This window comes from Neovison vison, chromosome 13 (genome assembly GCF_020171115.1).
Source record: "Neovison vison isolate M4711 chromosome 13, ASM_NN_V1, whole genome shotgun sequence".
Lineage (NCBI taxonomy): Eukaryota > Metazoa > Chordata > Mammalia > Carnivora > Mustelidae > Neogale > Neogale vison.
Genome location: NC_058103.1, coordinates 138,107,611 through 138,124,441, shown reverse-complemented (window position 1 = coordinate 138,124,441; position 16,831 = coordinate 138,107,611). Strand labels below are relative to the sequence as shown.

Genomic DNA, 16,831 nt, shown 5'->3' with positions numbered 1-16,831 from the left:
ACAAGGAAAAACTTCTGTAGCCCATATTTATGGTATTAATGAATAGTTAAAAAAAGATTTACACTTCTTATGATCAATATTCTGAGTTATTTCCCTCAAAGTATATAATTACAGTGTCTTCAGAGTTTTCATCATTGTTTGAGGTGGCAAAACCATTTGTAATTTTCATTAGCCAGTAAACATGTAATTAACATTCAGCACTGTGTTTAACTTAATTCCTGTTTAAGACAAGGACAAGAAGCAGCCGAAGAGCGTTAGTTCCATTTGTCAAGTCTGACATACATCTTACCATAACAGTTTCCTAAAATAAAAGATCCGTGTTTCCCCATTATTCTTCTCTTAAAACAAAACAAAAAAATCCATTAGTTAAAACTGTATTAAAACTGCAAGAGGCAAGATAGTTTATTCTCAATTTTCTCTAGTTACTGTGTTCCTGCTTCCTTTTTTCATTTGGGAGGGTGGGTGAAGGGAGGGGGTTAATTAAGCATTCATTATTTGAAGACTTGAAATTGGGAACCCCTCCCCCCAAAAGAAATAGGTTTCCTCCTCAGGAAAGTTCTAGAATGGAGACTGGAAAAGGGGGGCACGGATCTGCAGGGGAGAGGGAAAAATCACTTGGGGGGAACCTGAGTTAAAAGTAGAAAAATGAGGATTCCAACGGATTCCTAGGAAAAATGTTGCCCTCCTGTTTCAAGTTCTATCTCTGATCCAGGGTGAGGGGAGCCTGTCTGCCAGGCTGCTAGGCTGCTGCTTTTTCCCCCTCCTCTCCCACCTCTGTTTTTTTCCCAACTTGCTTTAGGATTAGCCTCCATCCCTCTCGACCCCAAACAGTGGAATTTGGCTGTGCCTCGGGTCGTCTTGCTTTGCAATATCGCCTATAGTTCTTGGCGGTTTTCTGCTGCGGCTGAGCCGTTTTGCTCCAGCCTCCGACTAAACTCATTAAGTTGGGAGATTTTTTTCAATTGGACGGGTGTTTTTAAAGTCTCGTCTTTCCAGCCCCAAACAAGGTGTAACAACGCACTCTTCCTTCTAAGGAATGAGATGAGAGACAAGGATCACTCCAGACATCTCCTACCTACGGTTTGGGGTTTTTTTTCTTAAAGGCGAGGCTTGCATTCCTCAGCAGCTATGTACAAAGCTCCCTGAAACCTCGTCTCTCTAAAGTTAGTGTGCAGGGTTTTCCAAGGCTGAGAACGCCTAATACATGGGGAAGCACTTCCTTAAGGTGGAAGATCTCTCCCTTCACCTTTCCTCTTTTTCCCTGCAGGCTAGTGCCTACTTTTTATCAGTTTGCACAATCGCTTAGATAAACACCGAGGAGGAGATTCTCTTTAATTATCAAAGACACATCTTTTCTGGGGGCCAACAAAGCGTTTATTTCACCCGCCAAACTAAAGGAGAGTTATTCCAGTTTAGAAGGAAGATGCAAGCGGTTTGGGACCTTGAACAAGGCAAATATGGTTTTGGTATGTTTACTTACAGTATTTTTTTTCTCTCTCTCTCTCTCCTTTCTCACTTTTTTTTCCTTGTGCTGTGTGGGGCTGGGGATGACTTGGGGCTTTTCAAAATATCGGTTTGCTAACGTGTATGAAATGCCTAGGACTGTGGTTTCAGGGGTTTGGGGAGGGGGGGCCGTCAATTCAATGCATTGCCATATTTTATTACATGTGTGTGATAGGAGAGGTGGTGGAGGGGGGAAGAGGGGGAAAAATACAATTGCAAAGCTGCCAAAATATGATTAAACCGAAGCGTAAAGACTGCGGTGCCTCCCCGTCTCCTCGTCCTGTCTTCCTCAAACTCATTTCCTTCGATAGAGCAAACTAAAAGCCAGTCCTATAAGCGTGTTTTTCCGAGCAACAGACGACTCGGTTTTTCTAGCAAAGGAGCTGCGAGGCTCGCACTAAGTATCAGAATTTACTGTTCGATTTGCCTCTGCGCTTTATTTTGCAACCTTGTGCAACTGACAGCCAGCCAGGCAGGGAGGGAGGAAAGCTCTGCCCGGCGCCCTCGGCCGCGGCTCGGGGAGAAGAGCGCTCGGTAAAAGCTAGGAGGAGAATCGCGACGAGAAGGGTACTCACCATCGGGCGGGGTGGTGGAGCTGGCGTGCGGATTTCAGGCAAACGTTTACCTTTTTGCTGTCTATTGCAACCGCGTCGGGCTGACTTAAGAAGCAATTCTGTGCTCTGTCCAGAACGTTCAAGGAACGGTTCCTCATTTTTAAAAAGCCAGCGAGAGAGACGACAGAGACAGAGAAAGAAAAAGAGAGGAGGGGGTGAGGGGGACGCACATAAACCCAGTTCAGGGGGAAAAAAAAAAAATCATCACCTCTCCGCCAGTGACTCGGGAAGCGCAGAGGTGGCGAGATCCGAGTCCGGTCCAACCAAGCCAGAGCCAATTAATTTTAAATCCGGAAGAATTATTTAGATTAAAATGTACAGAACTTTCATTCTGCTATGCCTACGTGAGCTCAAAGTCGTTTCCCTTTAAGAGCTCCTTTTCTTTTAAAGTTGAATTTTAGGCAGCGAGGACTCTTACACTAGGGGGCAGACAGATACTGTACTTGCTCCAATCTTAAGCAATTTTTTCCCTCCCAGCATATGCTCTGATTTAGCACTGTAAATTTTTCAGAGGACCCAACTCTGACAGCCCCTGGTGATTTTCAAAGTACCACAAGCCAGTGGTTAAAAATTGCATTGACTTGGAAGTTCAGAGGGACACAATGGAAGCCCCTTTCCCTATTCATGGAGCTCCAGTGTGGTGGAAGAGAAAAACACACACGGACTAGATTGAGGGAAAGGAGGAATTCAATGAATCCTGGTGGACAGAACTGGTTTCTACTGAGTTCAGAGCTAAACTCGGCATTTGCTGGGGTTTGTATTCATATTGTGATTTAATTTGTGGAGAATTACAGCCGTCAGGCCACTTTCTGCAAGAAAATCATATTCCTGGGTGGGTTTACTTTTCCTTTTTTTTTTTTCTTTTTTCACCAGAGTAAAACAAATGTTTTTCCAACTTTCTCCGGCCAAATTAAAGCTTGCCATTCTCTCATTAAAATAAATTTACATCTACAATAAAGGACTGGGCTGGATTTTTTTTTGAACACGACATATTGATATTTATCTGTTAGTCTTAGAGCTGTTTATTCAAGGGAAATGAGCATCTCTGAAGAAGACATTTTAAAATATTCCCCCCCTTTTTCCCTCAGTCTGCAGTCTTTCTCTTCTTGTATGCAGTAAAATTAACTATAATTGATAGGGTCATTTATTTATTTATTTGGAATTTTAATAGCATTCCCAGAACTGAATGAATCCTAAAATGAGAGTGAAATACCTCTGATTTCATGTCAGCCCTGTGGTCATGTGTGTAGCAGGCTTCAGTTCTGTAAGAGATGAGGAAATTCTTCATTTTAATTCTGAGGCCATCAGAGCGCACTTCAAATACCAAAATCTCTAAGTGTACCGTGGAAGCTTTTTCTCCTCAAAAACTTCCCACTTCACTTCTGTAAAAGGTGATCTTGCTATGGAAGTGTCTGCACTCAAAAGGCGAGATTAAGATTTCCCTACATTTATTCCCATCTTCTATTAAACTGAGATGGGTATGCCCATTAGATTTCCTATTTCAACACAGCCCCGCCACATCTCTGCTCAGAGTTTGCCCCTAATCTACTGACATTTGTAGCATTAGGCAATCCCTTGAATCATAGGGGTTGAAAGGGAAGGGAAAAAAATAAAAAAAAACACCTTCTCTGAAATGATTTCTTTTCCATCCTCTGTCCTCTTTAAGAGAAAGTTATATTGTGTCTCTAATCAACCTGAAATTCTCAGCCTGCTTCTCTTTCTGTGGCAATCTCATTACACACCACGTTTGTGATAGTTCAGTGTCCACTATGGTGGTTGTTTTTCTTTTCTTTTTTTTTTTTTTACAACTTTCAAATAATCCCAGCACCTGCAGCTTTAGTGAAATACGTGATTTCAGCGGAGATGGGGTGAGAGCTAAGAAGGTTTCAGGAATGAAGTGTAAGGAGGGGGGGTGTTTCTCCTTCCCTAAAAACTAGCCCCTGTCTGCCTACATCTTCACTTAGTACCTACCTTGTATTCTGTCCGTGTGTAAAGGGTATCGAGTGCAAAATGCACACCAGCACAGGTCAATTATATGTCTGGTTTATGTTTTTTTTTTAATCTTTCATCTCGTCGATTTTTTTGAACTATCAAGGATGCCTTCCTTTGGTCATTAATTTAACCTTTATATGTGTTCATGTTTCCTGAAGCTCATTGTGTTTTATGTCAAATATTTTAATTGTTCATAAATCTGGTTGGCTTCCCAGATTATGGTTTTTCTCGGTGCAAAAATGTGTATGATGGTGTCAAAATTTTGTTCCATAAATGTTGAACAATCACAATTCACTAACTTCTCATAATCAAACCAAAAGGCTACTGCGTTGAAATATAGTGTATTCTGTGGGGGCAATTCTACCTGTTTGATGTTTAAAACCAAACGCTCTGGAATCCAGAGACACATCCATGTTGATGACTTTAGCACACTGAGCGGAATGGCTCAGGCTATGAAGTTGTTCTTACTGCAGTGAATCTCTTGAGATAGACCATGGCGTGTGTGTGGTTTTGGTGAGTTGTGCTTGGTATTATTCCCAATTTGGAGCAGAATCTCTGGTTGTGTTTTAATGACTATATGGATGCTTAAAAGGAACTTGAGGAACAATGAAGTTCGTACTCAACTGTTCCATGACCTAGAAGCACAGTCGCTGAAGTCTTTGTCTGTGTACATTGACAAATGTGCATCTGATACATGTGCGCTTACATGTGTGTACAGAGGGTAGGCACAGGGGAGCCTGGGAAGCTGCTTCCGCTTGTCCATCAGCGCGCAGAACGCTCTATTCACCTCTCTCCACGACTGGGTGTGTGGCAGGACGCTGGGCTGTGAGTTAGCTATAACTAATGAGAGAGGATAAAGTTGAGGAAAATTGATTTTAATTGCGTCATGACAATGAGATGAAGTCTACTTGTGCTTCTCAGCATCCGAGATGCTTTATTTGAGCAATTAAAATGTCAGGCCACATACCTGGGAAATGTTAACCCTACAAGGAAAAGATAGACGCTAAACGGCTTTTTTTCCTCGAAAAGGGAAAAAAGAAATAAGCCACGAAACCAAGCAAGTGATCAGAGTCGATTACGAGAAGGGTCTACCATCACCCGGATTTGACCAAATCTTTCGTTTGGTAAATGTCTCCAAGCTCGGTTCCCGGCACCTTCCTACCCCCCCTACCCGCTACCCCTCTGCAAAGAAACCGGGGAACTTTTCTCTCTCTCTGGCATTGTGGGCACAAAGATGCGCCGGGAGTCCCGGGTGGTGCGCGAGCGACGGGTTTCGTGGCTTCGCCAAGTTGCGGGAGGCGAAGTCCTCGATTCCATCCAAAGCCTCTCGCGGAGCCTTTAAGAGGCGTTGTGTGTGCGCGCCGCGCTCCTCTCCCCGCTGGGGCGGAAACCTCCGGTGCGGGGTGCAGAGAGCTCGGGGGCCGCGTGCCCGGGGCCGGCCCGGGCCCATCCCCCGCCTGGCGGTGGTGGCGGCGCGGCCGCCCCCTCCCCGCCCCCCTTGGCCCCCCGCGCTCCCCGCGCCGCCGCTGCTACGCCGCTCGCGCTAGGACCGGGCTGAGCTCGCGGCCGCCATGGCGGGGCCGCCGCGCTCCGGCCAATGACGACGAGGGGGCGGCGCGCGCGCGCCTGGCCAGGCCAACCCCGGCTGCTGCCTTATAAGGCGCGCCGTCACCATGGCAACGTGCGCTAAGTTGCAGCAGTCGTGTCAAAGTTCACTATATAGAGAGCTCAGTGAGCTGATCGCGGAGAAGCCACTTCTGCCAGCCCCGGCGCCTATAAATCGCATTCCCTCCCGCGCCCCCCTTTTTAGCATATTTGATCACTTTGATTCTCTGTTCTTTTCTCTCCGCGGTGTGTGTGTGCGCGCGCGCGTGTGTGTTTTCTTCTCCTCCTCCTCCTCTCCCCGAGTTGCCTCCTTTCTCCGGGTGCCGTGCTGCCTTTTTTCCCTTCTTTCATTCTTTCTCTCCGTCTTTTTCTCCCCCCTCTGCGCACGAAGGATGTGCTTCTAGGTGGTGATCTGCCCTCCTCTCTCTCTTTTATCATTTCTCCCCCGCCGCCGGCGAGTTGACTCTTTCCCTATGTGTGTGAGGCGGCGGCGGCAGCAGCAGCAGCAGCGGCTCCGGCGGCGGCAGCAGCGGCAGCAGCGGCTTCAGCGGCGGCGGCGGCGCTAGACGCGGCGGCTCCGGGCCCGACCCGGCGGCTTCGGCGGCGGCGGCGGCGGCTCCGGCGGCGGCGGCGGCCCGGGCGGCCCGCAGGGAGCAGCGAGCGGCCTCCATCCGGCGAAAGCGGGCGGCGGCGGCCAGAGCGAGCGAGGCGCGCGCCGGGCGCCCGTGGCAGGCGGCGGCGGCGGCCCAGCGCCAGGACGACGCCGCGCAGCGCCGGACGCGGACCACTTTCATGCTGATTCCCCCGGACCCGGGCAGCGCTCCGGCCACTCCGCGGGCCGCCGGCCTCCGCCCCGGCCTGCCGGGCTTTCTGGGCGCGCCCGCGACCGGCGCCTCCGCTCTCCCAGTCGTCCTGATTTCGATGGCTTTCCTGAATGGCTGACTGTGGGCTGCCCTGGACTTGGCCCCCGGACAGTCGCCTCTCCTCCTCCTCTTCCTCCTCCTCTTCCTCCTCCTACTCCAACTCCTCGGCACACCAGCTCTGAGAGCGAGAGAGTGAACGAGAGAGGGAGGGAGAGAGTGAGAGCGAGCGAGATCTTTGGAGAGATTTTTTTTTTTTTTTTTTTTTGCCTCCTACTTCTGTCTTGAAGCCAGACAATCGACTTGCAGCTCTCCCTCCCCTCCCTCTCTCTCCACGTTCTGCTCCCACTCTCTCTCCCCTGGCCCCTTCCCCTCCCCTCCGGGCGGAAAGCCCCCCGAAACCAACAAAGCTGAGCCGAGGGAAACAAACAAAACAAACACACCGGGCCAGACAAGCCATCGACAAAACTTTGCAAAAGCAGAAACAAAAAAGGAAAAACTAATCAACCTCAACCAACCAGCCCCCGAGCCACCCGGGGCGCCCTCCCGCGCCCTCTCGCACCCTCGCACACACAAAAGGCGGCGCGCCGGAGCCCGAGACCCGGGAGCCGCCGCCGCCCGCAGCCAGGGGAGCAGGAAGTCCGGACGCGGCCCCCATAGATATGGCAATGGTAGTCAGCACGTGGCGCGACCCCCAGGACGAGGTGCCCGGCTCGCAGGGCAGCCAGGCCTCGCAGGCGCCGCCTGTGCCCGGCCCGCCGCCCGGCGCCCCGCACACGCCACAGACGCCGGGCCAAGGGGGCCCGGCCAGCACGCCGGCCCAGACGGCGGCCGGTGGCCAGGGCGGCCCCGGCGGCCCGGGCGGCGACAAGCAGCAGCAGCAGCAACACATCGAGTGCGTGGTGTGCGGGGACAAGTCAAGCGGCAAGCACTACGGCCAGTTCACGTGCGAGGGCTGCAAGAGCTTCTTCAAGCGCAGCGTGCGGAGGAACCTGAGCTACACGTGCCGCGCCAACCGGAACTGTCCCATCGACCAGCACCACCGCAACCAGTGCCAGTACTGCCGCCTCAAAAAGTGCCTCAAAGTGGGCATGAGACGGGAAGGTATCGGCCTCTCATTTCTCCCCACCCACCCCCCTCGCCTGGGGTCCCGGGGCCCTGGGTGCGTTTGGCTAGCCTGCTCTGGGTAAGGACGCAGAAGCCCCAAGCTCTTCTCTTCGTATTGCAGTTGAAAGGGGGTTTATACTAGAAACAAGTTCTGCACTGGAACCCAGACCCCCAAATCCGCATGCTTTGGCCGACTGATTTCCTCCTCTACTTTCTCTTCGGGCTGTTTCATTTTCTTTGCATTGATTCCGAGTTCATTCGAGTTCGCCTTTCTACGAGGGATGGGGTGTTGTCTGTTGTTGTTTCAAAGCCTGGTTTACTTCTCTGCCTTTCCTCTCTCTCTCTCTCTCTCCCCTTGTTTTTCCTGCATGTTCAACATATGTCCCTCCTCCCCACCCCTCTCCCCAGCCCCCACCCTCTCAAAAAAAAAAAAAAAACAACCTGAGATTGTACTTTTGTACAGGAGGTTCAAATTACAAATGGCAATTTTATGCACTTCGCCGTATTAACGCTGCTGCCCGGGCAGCGCTCATGTGACCCTCCGTGGATTAACATTCTGCTAAAAAAAAAAAAAAATACCTCTGTTTTCTTTTTTTCCTTTCACTTTTGAAAGGAGGAGAGCGCGCTAGGGAGCAGGGAAGGGTGGGCGAGGGGCCCTGGGCGGCTGCTTTCGCTCTGCGCGAGTTGGGTCTTTGTGATATAAAATTCGCCGAGCGCCGTGAGCCGTGCTCGGCCAATGGCGCGCACGGCGCCGGGCGCGGGCTCCGGGCTAGGGCGAGCGAACGCCGGGCTTTCTTTGTGTTTCTGCGAGAGCGACTCTCCCGGTCCGGCGTCAGATAACAGCCCGAGCCCCAGCCTCGCCAGCTCTCCCCGGCCCTCTCGGGCCCTGCCGGGGCTGCGCCGGCGCCGGCCGCCTGCTCCCCGCCTCTCCCCGGCTTCCTCTCGCCTCGGCCGGCCTCTCTCTCCGCCCTCTCCCTCCGTCTCTCTTTCTTCGAGCACACTGATTAGGCTGCCGCCAGACCTCGGCTTTCCGCTCGTCTCTCACCGGGGGTTCCCCGCCGGGCTGGGGCTGCGGGGTTTGGGGGAGAGTTGTTCCGGGGTGGCCGCAGGCCGTCTGGGGTGAACCCTGGTGTCTTTCTGCAAAAGCGTCTTACCCTCCCCCCCACCCACCCAGACTCGCCCCTCCCGCTCCCTGTCCTCCAATCAATAAGAAATATCAGCTGTTTAGCAGTAAAGAAGAAAGATGCCCCCAGAACGCTACCTCCCGCCCCCAGTGCCGGGGACCCCGAGGCAAAGCGGTCAATTCTGGGTCCTCGGCGGCCCAGCCCCGAGCGGGCCTCGGAGGCAAGTGTGCCGTTCTGGCCGCCGGAGCCTGCTTGGGTGGTGGTTTTGAGAGCAGCGCTGCCGGGCTCCCGGCGACTTCCAGGTCTGGGGCCCTGGCGCGCCGGGGACAGGGGCAGGCCTGCCGGTTGTGGCGCGGCTCGGGGGTCCGGGTCAGGTGGGGGTCGGGCCGGGGGAGCTGGGGGACGAGGCTGGTCATTAACGGCGGGGTGTCTCCTTTCCTCCCCGCAGCGGTGCAGAGGGGCCGGATGCCGCCCACCCAGCCAACCCACGGGCAGTTTGCGCTCACCAACGGGGACCCTCTCAACTGCCACTCGTACCTGTCCGGATATATTTCTCTGCTGCTGCGCGCCGAGCCCTACCCCACGTCGCGCTTCGGCAGTCAGTGCATGCAGCCCAACAACATCATGGGCATCGAGAACATTTGCGAACTGGCCGCGCGGATGCTCTTCAGCGCCGTCGAGTGGGCCCGGAACATCCCCTTCTTCCCTGACCTGCAGATCACCGACCAGGTGGCCCTGCTTCGCCTCACCTGGAGCGAGCTGTTCGTGCTCAATGCAGCCCAGTGCTCCATGCCCCTCCACGTCGCCCCGCTCCTGGCCGCCGCCGGCCTACACGCCTCTCCCATGTCCGCCGACCGAGTGGTCGCCTTTATGGACCACATACGGATCTTCCAAGAGCAAGTGGAGAAGCTCAAAGCACTGCACGTCGACTCCGCCGAGTACAGCTGTCTCAAGGCCATAGTCCTGTTCACCTCAGGTAGGAAGGAGCCCTGCCCTCTCAGTCCAAGGACTTCTAGCTCAGAGTTAGGGACCAGAGAACTTGGGAGTCCCCAGCCTGGGCCCAGCCTCCCCCCACCCCCACCTCCTTGAAAGGCCAAACTGTTGAGAGCAAACTTGGGAGTGGGAACTCTGTGTAGGTGCTGGGCCTCACCAGGCCTGTCCAGGGGACAAGAGAGGAAGATTGCTCCAGACATAGGCTCTCAAAATGGGCCATGGGAAAGCCTCTTGAGCCTGCCAGGCTGGGATGCATGTTCCTGCTCCCTCCCTTAGTCCCTGGCCTTCTGGGCCAACTGGGCCTGTGCTGTCTCCCCTGCCCCATGGCTCGTTTTCTGTCACCCTGGCTGAGCCTCTAGGAGATGCCTCTGGGCACTGGAGCGGTCCTGGCATCATCTCTGCAGGGGAAAGTTTGCCCCTGCAGGGGAAAAGTTTGTCTGCTAACTCAGTAGGAGTTGGAGCTCCAGGCAAATCCAACCTGAGGGCAGCAGTTTTCAAAATCATATTCTTATTAAAACAATGCAGACTGCCAGGAGAGGAGGGAGAGCTTTCAGGAAGGGGCAAGAGAAAGAAAGGGGCCATCGTAAGTGTCCAGAATGTCTGCAAGGGCTGGAAGACTCTGGCCTCCTGCTTTCTCTGCCCAGGCAAACACTTAAGGCAATTTTCAAACAACCCAAAGTGTATGCCAACTGGGGCTGGATATGAATGTTGCCAGAGATATAAAACCATCATTGACTGCATTATGAAATCTAATTAGTTTGTATGTAGTTTAACCTGTGTGAGTAATAGATCTAATATTAATTAACTCTTGAGGCCAAATGATTTTTGAAGGTGTCTGGCTTTCCACTTTGGGCCACACCTGAGCCTTTTGGCTGCCTCCAGGCTGAGTTCAGCCTACCCCAGGTGGGTGGAAATCACCCCCTCCGCCTTCCGGGTCTAAGTTGTCAGCTGATCCCTTTGTCATGCCTGAGAGGGGAGAGGGGTTCCCAGTTCAGAATAACAAACATTGGGATGTTGGTAGGGCTTGGAACCTAGAAACTGCAGTTTTTACAGCTTGTAATCTGGACACTAGGAGTGCTGAGTAGTTCCTGTGGCAGACAAAAAGATCCACAATCTCTTCCTTATTGTTTGAAGGAAATCTAGGGGCCCAAGTCATTAGCTCAATCGATGGCAGGGTTCTGAGCCCTTAACCCACTGTCTGTTATACCTTGCTGTTTCTCACACATCACCGTCCCCCAACAGCCACCCCAAATTCTGCCTTTGAAAGTCCTGAGGTAACCAATGAAAGGGCAGTGTCTGGGTGAGGAAAAGCTGTGTGGAGAGACGCTTGGATCTGGAGTATTTTTCTCAGGGGAACTGTCATAACTGGAACATTTGCCGGATGCAAATGTGCAGGCAGAATATTCCCATACCCCACAACCACCTTTACCCCCATCCCACAACCCTACTACATCCAGCCCAGGAGCCCAGATGATGGGGGTGTTGTTAATTTCTCAATATCATTGTTAGCTCTCAACCTTACTCTTGGTCTTTCAAGGAAAGAAATGCCTGATACTGTCGTAACAGTTTAATTTATTACTATTTGCAAAATGTAGAGGCCTGTGTGGAGAATGCAAATCGCCTCACAAAGAGATAAAGGTCCCTCTTATCTGATTCATAGGGAGACACACAGTGTACCAGTGCAGAGGGAGGGAGTCCTGTGCAAACAGATCTTTTAATTCCTGACCACAGACACCTATGCATTCTTTACGTGCGGAGTCCTAGATGCACACAGGAGGAAATTGCATATGTGTTCTGGTTCTTGGGGTGGAGGTAGTGGCGGCCGTTTTCAGATGTCTGTTTTAAGGATTCACAGTATGCATGTGTTCACCCCAGTCTTGTCTAGGGAGCCCAAAAAGGTCAGGTCACAACCTGCACTGCCTTCACTGAGAAGCCTCTCATTTCAGAGGCACTTACTGTATTTTTCACATATCCGAAAGAGAAAAGTGTTTTCCTGAAGATAACAGGGGAGGGGTTTCTTCTTGGACGGACCTGGGTTTTATAAATAAATAAATAAATAAATAAATAAAGGGGGTAGGAGAAAAAGGGAGAGAGAAGAAAAGGGGGAAAAGAAACAGCTCAAATGAACAGAGAGATCACAGTTTGCATGGCTGCCCTTCAATAGGGCTATACTGACAAGATCAGTTTTAAAGGGCCACTTAAATCAGTTTCAAAGACTGGAGAAAAATGAGTCGCCCTCTTTGGGGAGAATCTGAGGCTGGGTCGTGGACGCCATTACTAGAGGCTGGGCCAGGTTGTTGCCCTCCCCCCCCCCCAACTATATAATTATAAGCCAAACTATTATTTACAGACGAGGAGGGGGAGGAGCCCTGGCAGTTTTGGTTTCATCTGTTTGTCTGTCTGTTTACTGACTTGAGCCAGATTTCACCCAATGCACTTTGCTTGGGGCCTCCCAGGGACCCAGCCTGAGGACTGAGACAGTGAAAGCCTGCAGTGCACTGAGCTTGTGTTTGACTTTAAAGCAAATACCCCAGGATCATCTCCTGCTCTCTCCACCACCACCACCCCGCTCCCCTTCGCCCAGGTTTTTAGCACAGAGGCATTTGCTCCAACTCCGGTCAGGGCAGTTTGACAGCCCTGTACACACACCTCATGTGACCCTTTTCAGACCTCTTAATCTGATGACTGAATTCTTCTTCTCCTTCTCCTTCCCCTTCTTCTTCTCCTTCTTCTTCTTCTTCTCCTTCTTCTTTTTTTAACTTTCTTCCAGATGCCTGTGGTCTCTCTGATGTAGCCCATGTGGAAAGCTTGCAGGAAAAGTCCCAGTGTGCTTTGGAAGAATACGTTAGGAGCCAGTACCCCAATCAACCAACGCGATTTGGAAAGCTTTTGCTTCGCCTCCCTTCCCTCCGCACGGTCTCCTCCTCAGTCATAGAGCAATTGTTTTTCGTCCGTTTGGTAGGTAAAACCCCCATCGAAACCCTCATCCGGGATATGTTACTGTCCGGCAGCAGTTTTAACTGGCCGTATATGGCAATTCAATAAATAATAAATCAAAATAAGAAGGGGCAGTGAAACAGAGAGAAAGAAAAGGCAAAAGACTGGTTTGTTTGCTTAAATTCCTTCTGTTAAGAAAGGATATAAAAGGATGTTACAAGTTTGCTAAAAGAAGAGAGGGGAAGAATTTAATGGACTGTGAATTTCAAAAAAAAAAGACTGTCAAATGAACTTTTACAGAATGCATTAAAAAAACAAAAACTCCTGTGTCGGTCAGAGCAACTTGCTACTTATCATTTTTGTATAAAAAGGAAATTAGTCTTTTTCTTTTTTTGGTAAATTTTTGAAAAATATTGCTAAAAGTGCATTTAAGGAGATTGGGAGAAAATTAGCAGAATGGAGAAAGTAAGTCTTTTTTTTTTTTCCAAATTATTAATTGTCCTGTGTCTATGTACCTCTAGCTGTTCTTTTTTGTACTTTTCTGGTTCCAAACCAGTTTATTCTGTGGTTCTATAATAAGTTTTGATATAATCTTGGCTTCTTAAAAACTGTGTATCCTTAAAATATATGTTCTGCAAGAATTAAAACTGAGTCCATGAAAATATCATAGGAAGACATAAAACTTTAAAAGGCAACTCAGAGATGATGGAAACGCACTTAGAAGTGGTGACCAAAAATTTTAGGCGAAGTTGAGCACTCTTAATTTGAGAACTGGAGGAACCACATACACTTAACTTCCCCACCCTGCCCCCCCCAAAAAAGACACCATGACAAACCTAGCTTTTTAAAAATATTTTAAGAAAGAGAATGAACTGTGGAATTTATTGGCAGCCAAGGAATGTGTCCAAGACACATGCTGAGGTTTTGAATAAAAAGTGAACTTTTGTAATTTGAATTGGGTCCCGCTTAGTTCTTGAATTGTTACAAAAATCCTATATCTGTTTGTATATTTGCAAACCCTTTGTATTATAATTGTTGATATTTTCCCTTTTTAAAAAATACCATTGAAATCAGCATGACAAAATAACACTGTTGGCACTTATAGGTAACGTGATTGATTCAGTATCTTAGAGTTTACAGTTTGTGTTTTAAAAAAAACTGAAGGTTTTTTTTTTAAGTGCAACATTTCTGTATACTGTAAAAGTTATAATAACTGAACTGTTTGGTCGAGTCTTTGTGTGTTATATTCCAAGGAAAATTGAAAGTATTCAGAAATTAAAATATTATTTGATATCTGAAATCTGTTTGGCTGTCCCCACTCACTGTCTTTCTCATCGAGAAGAGCCCCTGTGAGCTCTCGCTGAGCCGGGCCCGGGGGTCCATTTGTTTACTGCCCTCAGTCAGTTTGTTCAAAGGTGGACTAGTGTATTTGCCTGTTTAATTTGGGTGTGTGTGTGGGGGGGGGAGAAGCTGAAGTTAATGGTTTATCTATGGTTTAGGAAGTGCCATACTGATATAGTAAACCACCCCCATTCACTTAATCCTCCTTTTAATTAAAAATGGATTTTCCAGGAAAAAAAAAGGCCCTTATATTTGTCACACTTAAGTGCCTGCTTAGGGAAGGTATTGTGGAAAGTATTAGAAATCTTGAGATCAGTATCTATTTTATGATCAGAAAAAAATACTGTTTTGTACATTTCTGACAGTTAAGCGGAAGACAGTTCTAGCAAGCTAATCACAGCATTGTAAATAGAGGCAGTTGTTTGCAGTGAGTTTTTCCTTAAGTAGGTTTGATTTTTAAAAATACTTTGTGGTTCTCATCTAGCTTGGTTGTTGAGAGGATTTCAAATTCAGTGATGTAGCTTAGAGTGCTGAAGGGTCTGTTTTTTAGTGTATATATGATAACTTGCCGTTGGCCTGCCTTTCCCCTCCCCCCTTTACGTTCATTCTGTGAGAGCATGACCACAGGTCAAGGGAGTCTTTTCCACTGGAGTTATGTACATAAAAACACATCGACATTTTGACATTTCGGATTGTGTAGATACAATCTGTACTGCTCTTGGGATCCTTTGTCCTTAGAAGCCAAATTAAGAAAAAGAAGAGAAAGAAAGAAGGAAGGAAACTTTACAGAGTATGCTGATTTGGAAGTAGTAACTATTTTGTTTTGGAGTCCCCCCCCACCTTTCTCTTTTCCTGGTTTGAAGGAAGCTCAGTGTGTGGGAGCTTCCAATTTTGCTCTTATTGAGGCTTTCCAGCATCCCCTCCCCACCATACTTCACTGTGTTGTAGTTTAATTTTAAGAGCGGGTGGGTAGGGGCGATGGAAGAAAAGGGATCATTTTGTAAAGTGTATTAAACTTTGATAACTCAGTTCCAGTCAATACATGCAGACCAGAAAAATCTGTCTGATTTGTGCATTTGAGCAGAGTCCTCCATCTGACCCCCAGCTTCTTTCTGTAGATATATACATACATAAATACAAGTATGTTCTTAGGGCAGAATATCGCTGACCTTTAGCTCGAGGTTTGTCGGTTGTTGTTTATTTTCTCCTCTTGCAAGTGCTATCCATGTGAGTGTGTGAAGTTTCTCTAATAAGTAAAACACAGGCCCCTTTCCTTGTTTGTTTTGTGTTAGTTTATTGTAAACAGCCATTTGTTGTAAATTATTATTGGCATTAAATTATAATTTATGATTTTCAAAGCAAAAGACAGTCCCTGTTTTATTATGGTTTAAGCATGTGTTCTAGTCATTGGAAATCTCTCTCTCACTCTCTCTGAGTTTCAGCAATGAGCTTGGGGTCTGCAAGGCAGAAAAACAGGACCCCAAATTTTTCAAACGGTTAAAACAAAACCCCTTGTATATGTTTAGAGTGGCTGGAGGAGGATCTGTTTAGAGTCTTGAGTTTGGTTTAAGTTTATTGCATTTAAAGAAAGTTTTTCTTTTCACGCTGAGTTAGAACAAAAGATCTTTGCTGCAACTGAACTGGACAAAAGACGAGGGCTGGGACCCAGCGAGTGCGTTCTGTGTGAAATTGACGAGATCTTTAAAAAAGCTGCTAAACATGGCGACTCTTTCCCTTTAAGTGTCTCTTTTTCCTTGCTGGGTTTTTTTTTTTTTTCTCCTTTTTTTTTTTTTTTTTTTTTTTTCTTCTCTCCATCTGATCTGAGCTCGCTTTATTTCTTTTCCCAACCCGCTCCCCCTCCCTCCTCTTGGCGCTCGGGGGTGTGAGAGAACCCAGTTAGACGCGAAATGCAACAATAGTCCGAGGAGAGAGAGAGAGAGAGGCGATCGCTGCTTCTCGCCACTTTCAAACAAACCTGGGGGAAGACTGAGCTGGGGGGTGTGTGTGTGGCAGGGGAGGGTGGGGGGAGGTTGGGAATGTAGCCCGTTCGCTCGGCTCGCGGTCGCCCTGCCTCGGCCTTGCAGCTTTAGTCCTCTCCGGGCCGCGAGGGGCTGGGGCTCAAAGTTAGCGGGCGACGTCCGGGGCTGGTTCCGCGGAGACCGCTGCGTTTGCATCCGGCCGGCTTGCAGGGACGGGGGCCTGGAGTTGGCAGCAGCAGCGGAAAAGTGCCTGCCCCCTCCCAGCCCCCGCCCCCCACTTACGTGCGGCGGAATTCCGCCAGCGCCCCCGGAAAGTCCGGGGTGCCGGGCGCGCGGAGCTGCACTCCCTGGATGTGCACGAAGCGGCGACAGGCCGGGGGGGTGGGGTGGGCCGGGGCGGGGGGCGGTCAGGGGGAGCTCGAGCGTGTGAAACTCTGCCTCGAAGCTCGCTTTTGACTTGGTCCTATGAGCTGAGCCAACATGGCGTCTCCCATTGCACCGCGAGCGCCGGGCTGCCAGGCACGGCAGGGCCGGGTAATAGAAAACACATTGGTTACCAAAAAGAAAAAAAAAAAAAAAGGGGAGGGGGGGGACTAAAGGCCATTCCATCTGCAGGCAGAAAACCCTCTTTTAAACTCTTGCTGGCGAGTGAGTGCGGTCCTCGATTGTTCTGTAATTACAGCAGAAGTCGTAGGGGGAAATATTGGGAACGCAGTATCCCCTTCCCTCTCTTGCCACCCCCTCCCCTTGTAATTAGGAGAGTTTATTTCATGTCT

The 16,831-nt window shown here is 49.5% G+C and overlaps 1 protein-coding gene across 2 annotated transcripts; it reads left to right on the top strand.

The window, feature by feature from the left end:
* Positions 1-948: 948 nt before the first annotated feature.
* On the top strand, positions 949-14,035 carry NR2F2 (nuclear receptor subfamily 2 group F member 2). 2 transcript variants are annotated; one of them, XM_044231752.1, is made up of 3 exons: positions 949-1,466; positions 9,254-9,781; positions 12,569-14,035. In XM_044231752.1, the coding sequence occupies exons 1-3, from the start codon at positions 1,424-1,426 to the stop codon at positions 12,841-12,843; spliced, it is 846 nt and encodes a 281-aa protein (XP_044087687.1). In that variant the 5' UTR covers positions 949-1,423; the 3' UTR covers positions 12,844-14,035. The 2 variants fall into 2 exon arrangements, with proteins under 2 accessions (XP_044087687.1, XP_044087686.1); XM_044231751.1 differs by lacking the exon at positions 949-1,466 and adding an exon at positions 6,448-7,678.
* Positions 14,036-16,831: the final 2,796 nt, after the last annotated feature.

Bases quoted from the DNA above. Each gene is read 5' to 3' on its own strand.
- NR2F2 (XM_044231751.1), top strand. From the start codon at position 7,237: ATGGCAATGGTAGTCAGCACGTGGCGCGACCCCCAGGACGAGGTGCCC. The intron at 7,679-9,253 runs GTATCGGCCTCT...TCCTCCCCGCAG, and splicing joins AGTGGGCATGAGACGGGAAG to CGGTGCAGAGGGGCCGGATG. The intron at 9,782-12,568 runs GTAGGAAGGAGC...ACTTTCTTCCAG, and splicing joins CATAGTCCTGTTCACCTCAG to ATGCCTGTGGTCTCTCTGAT.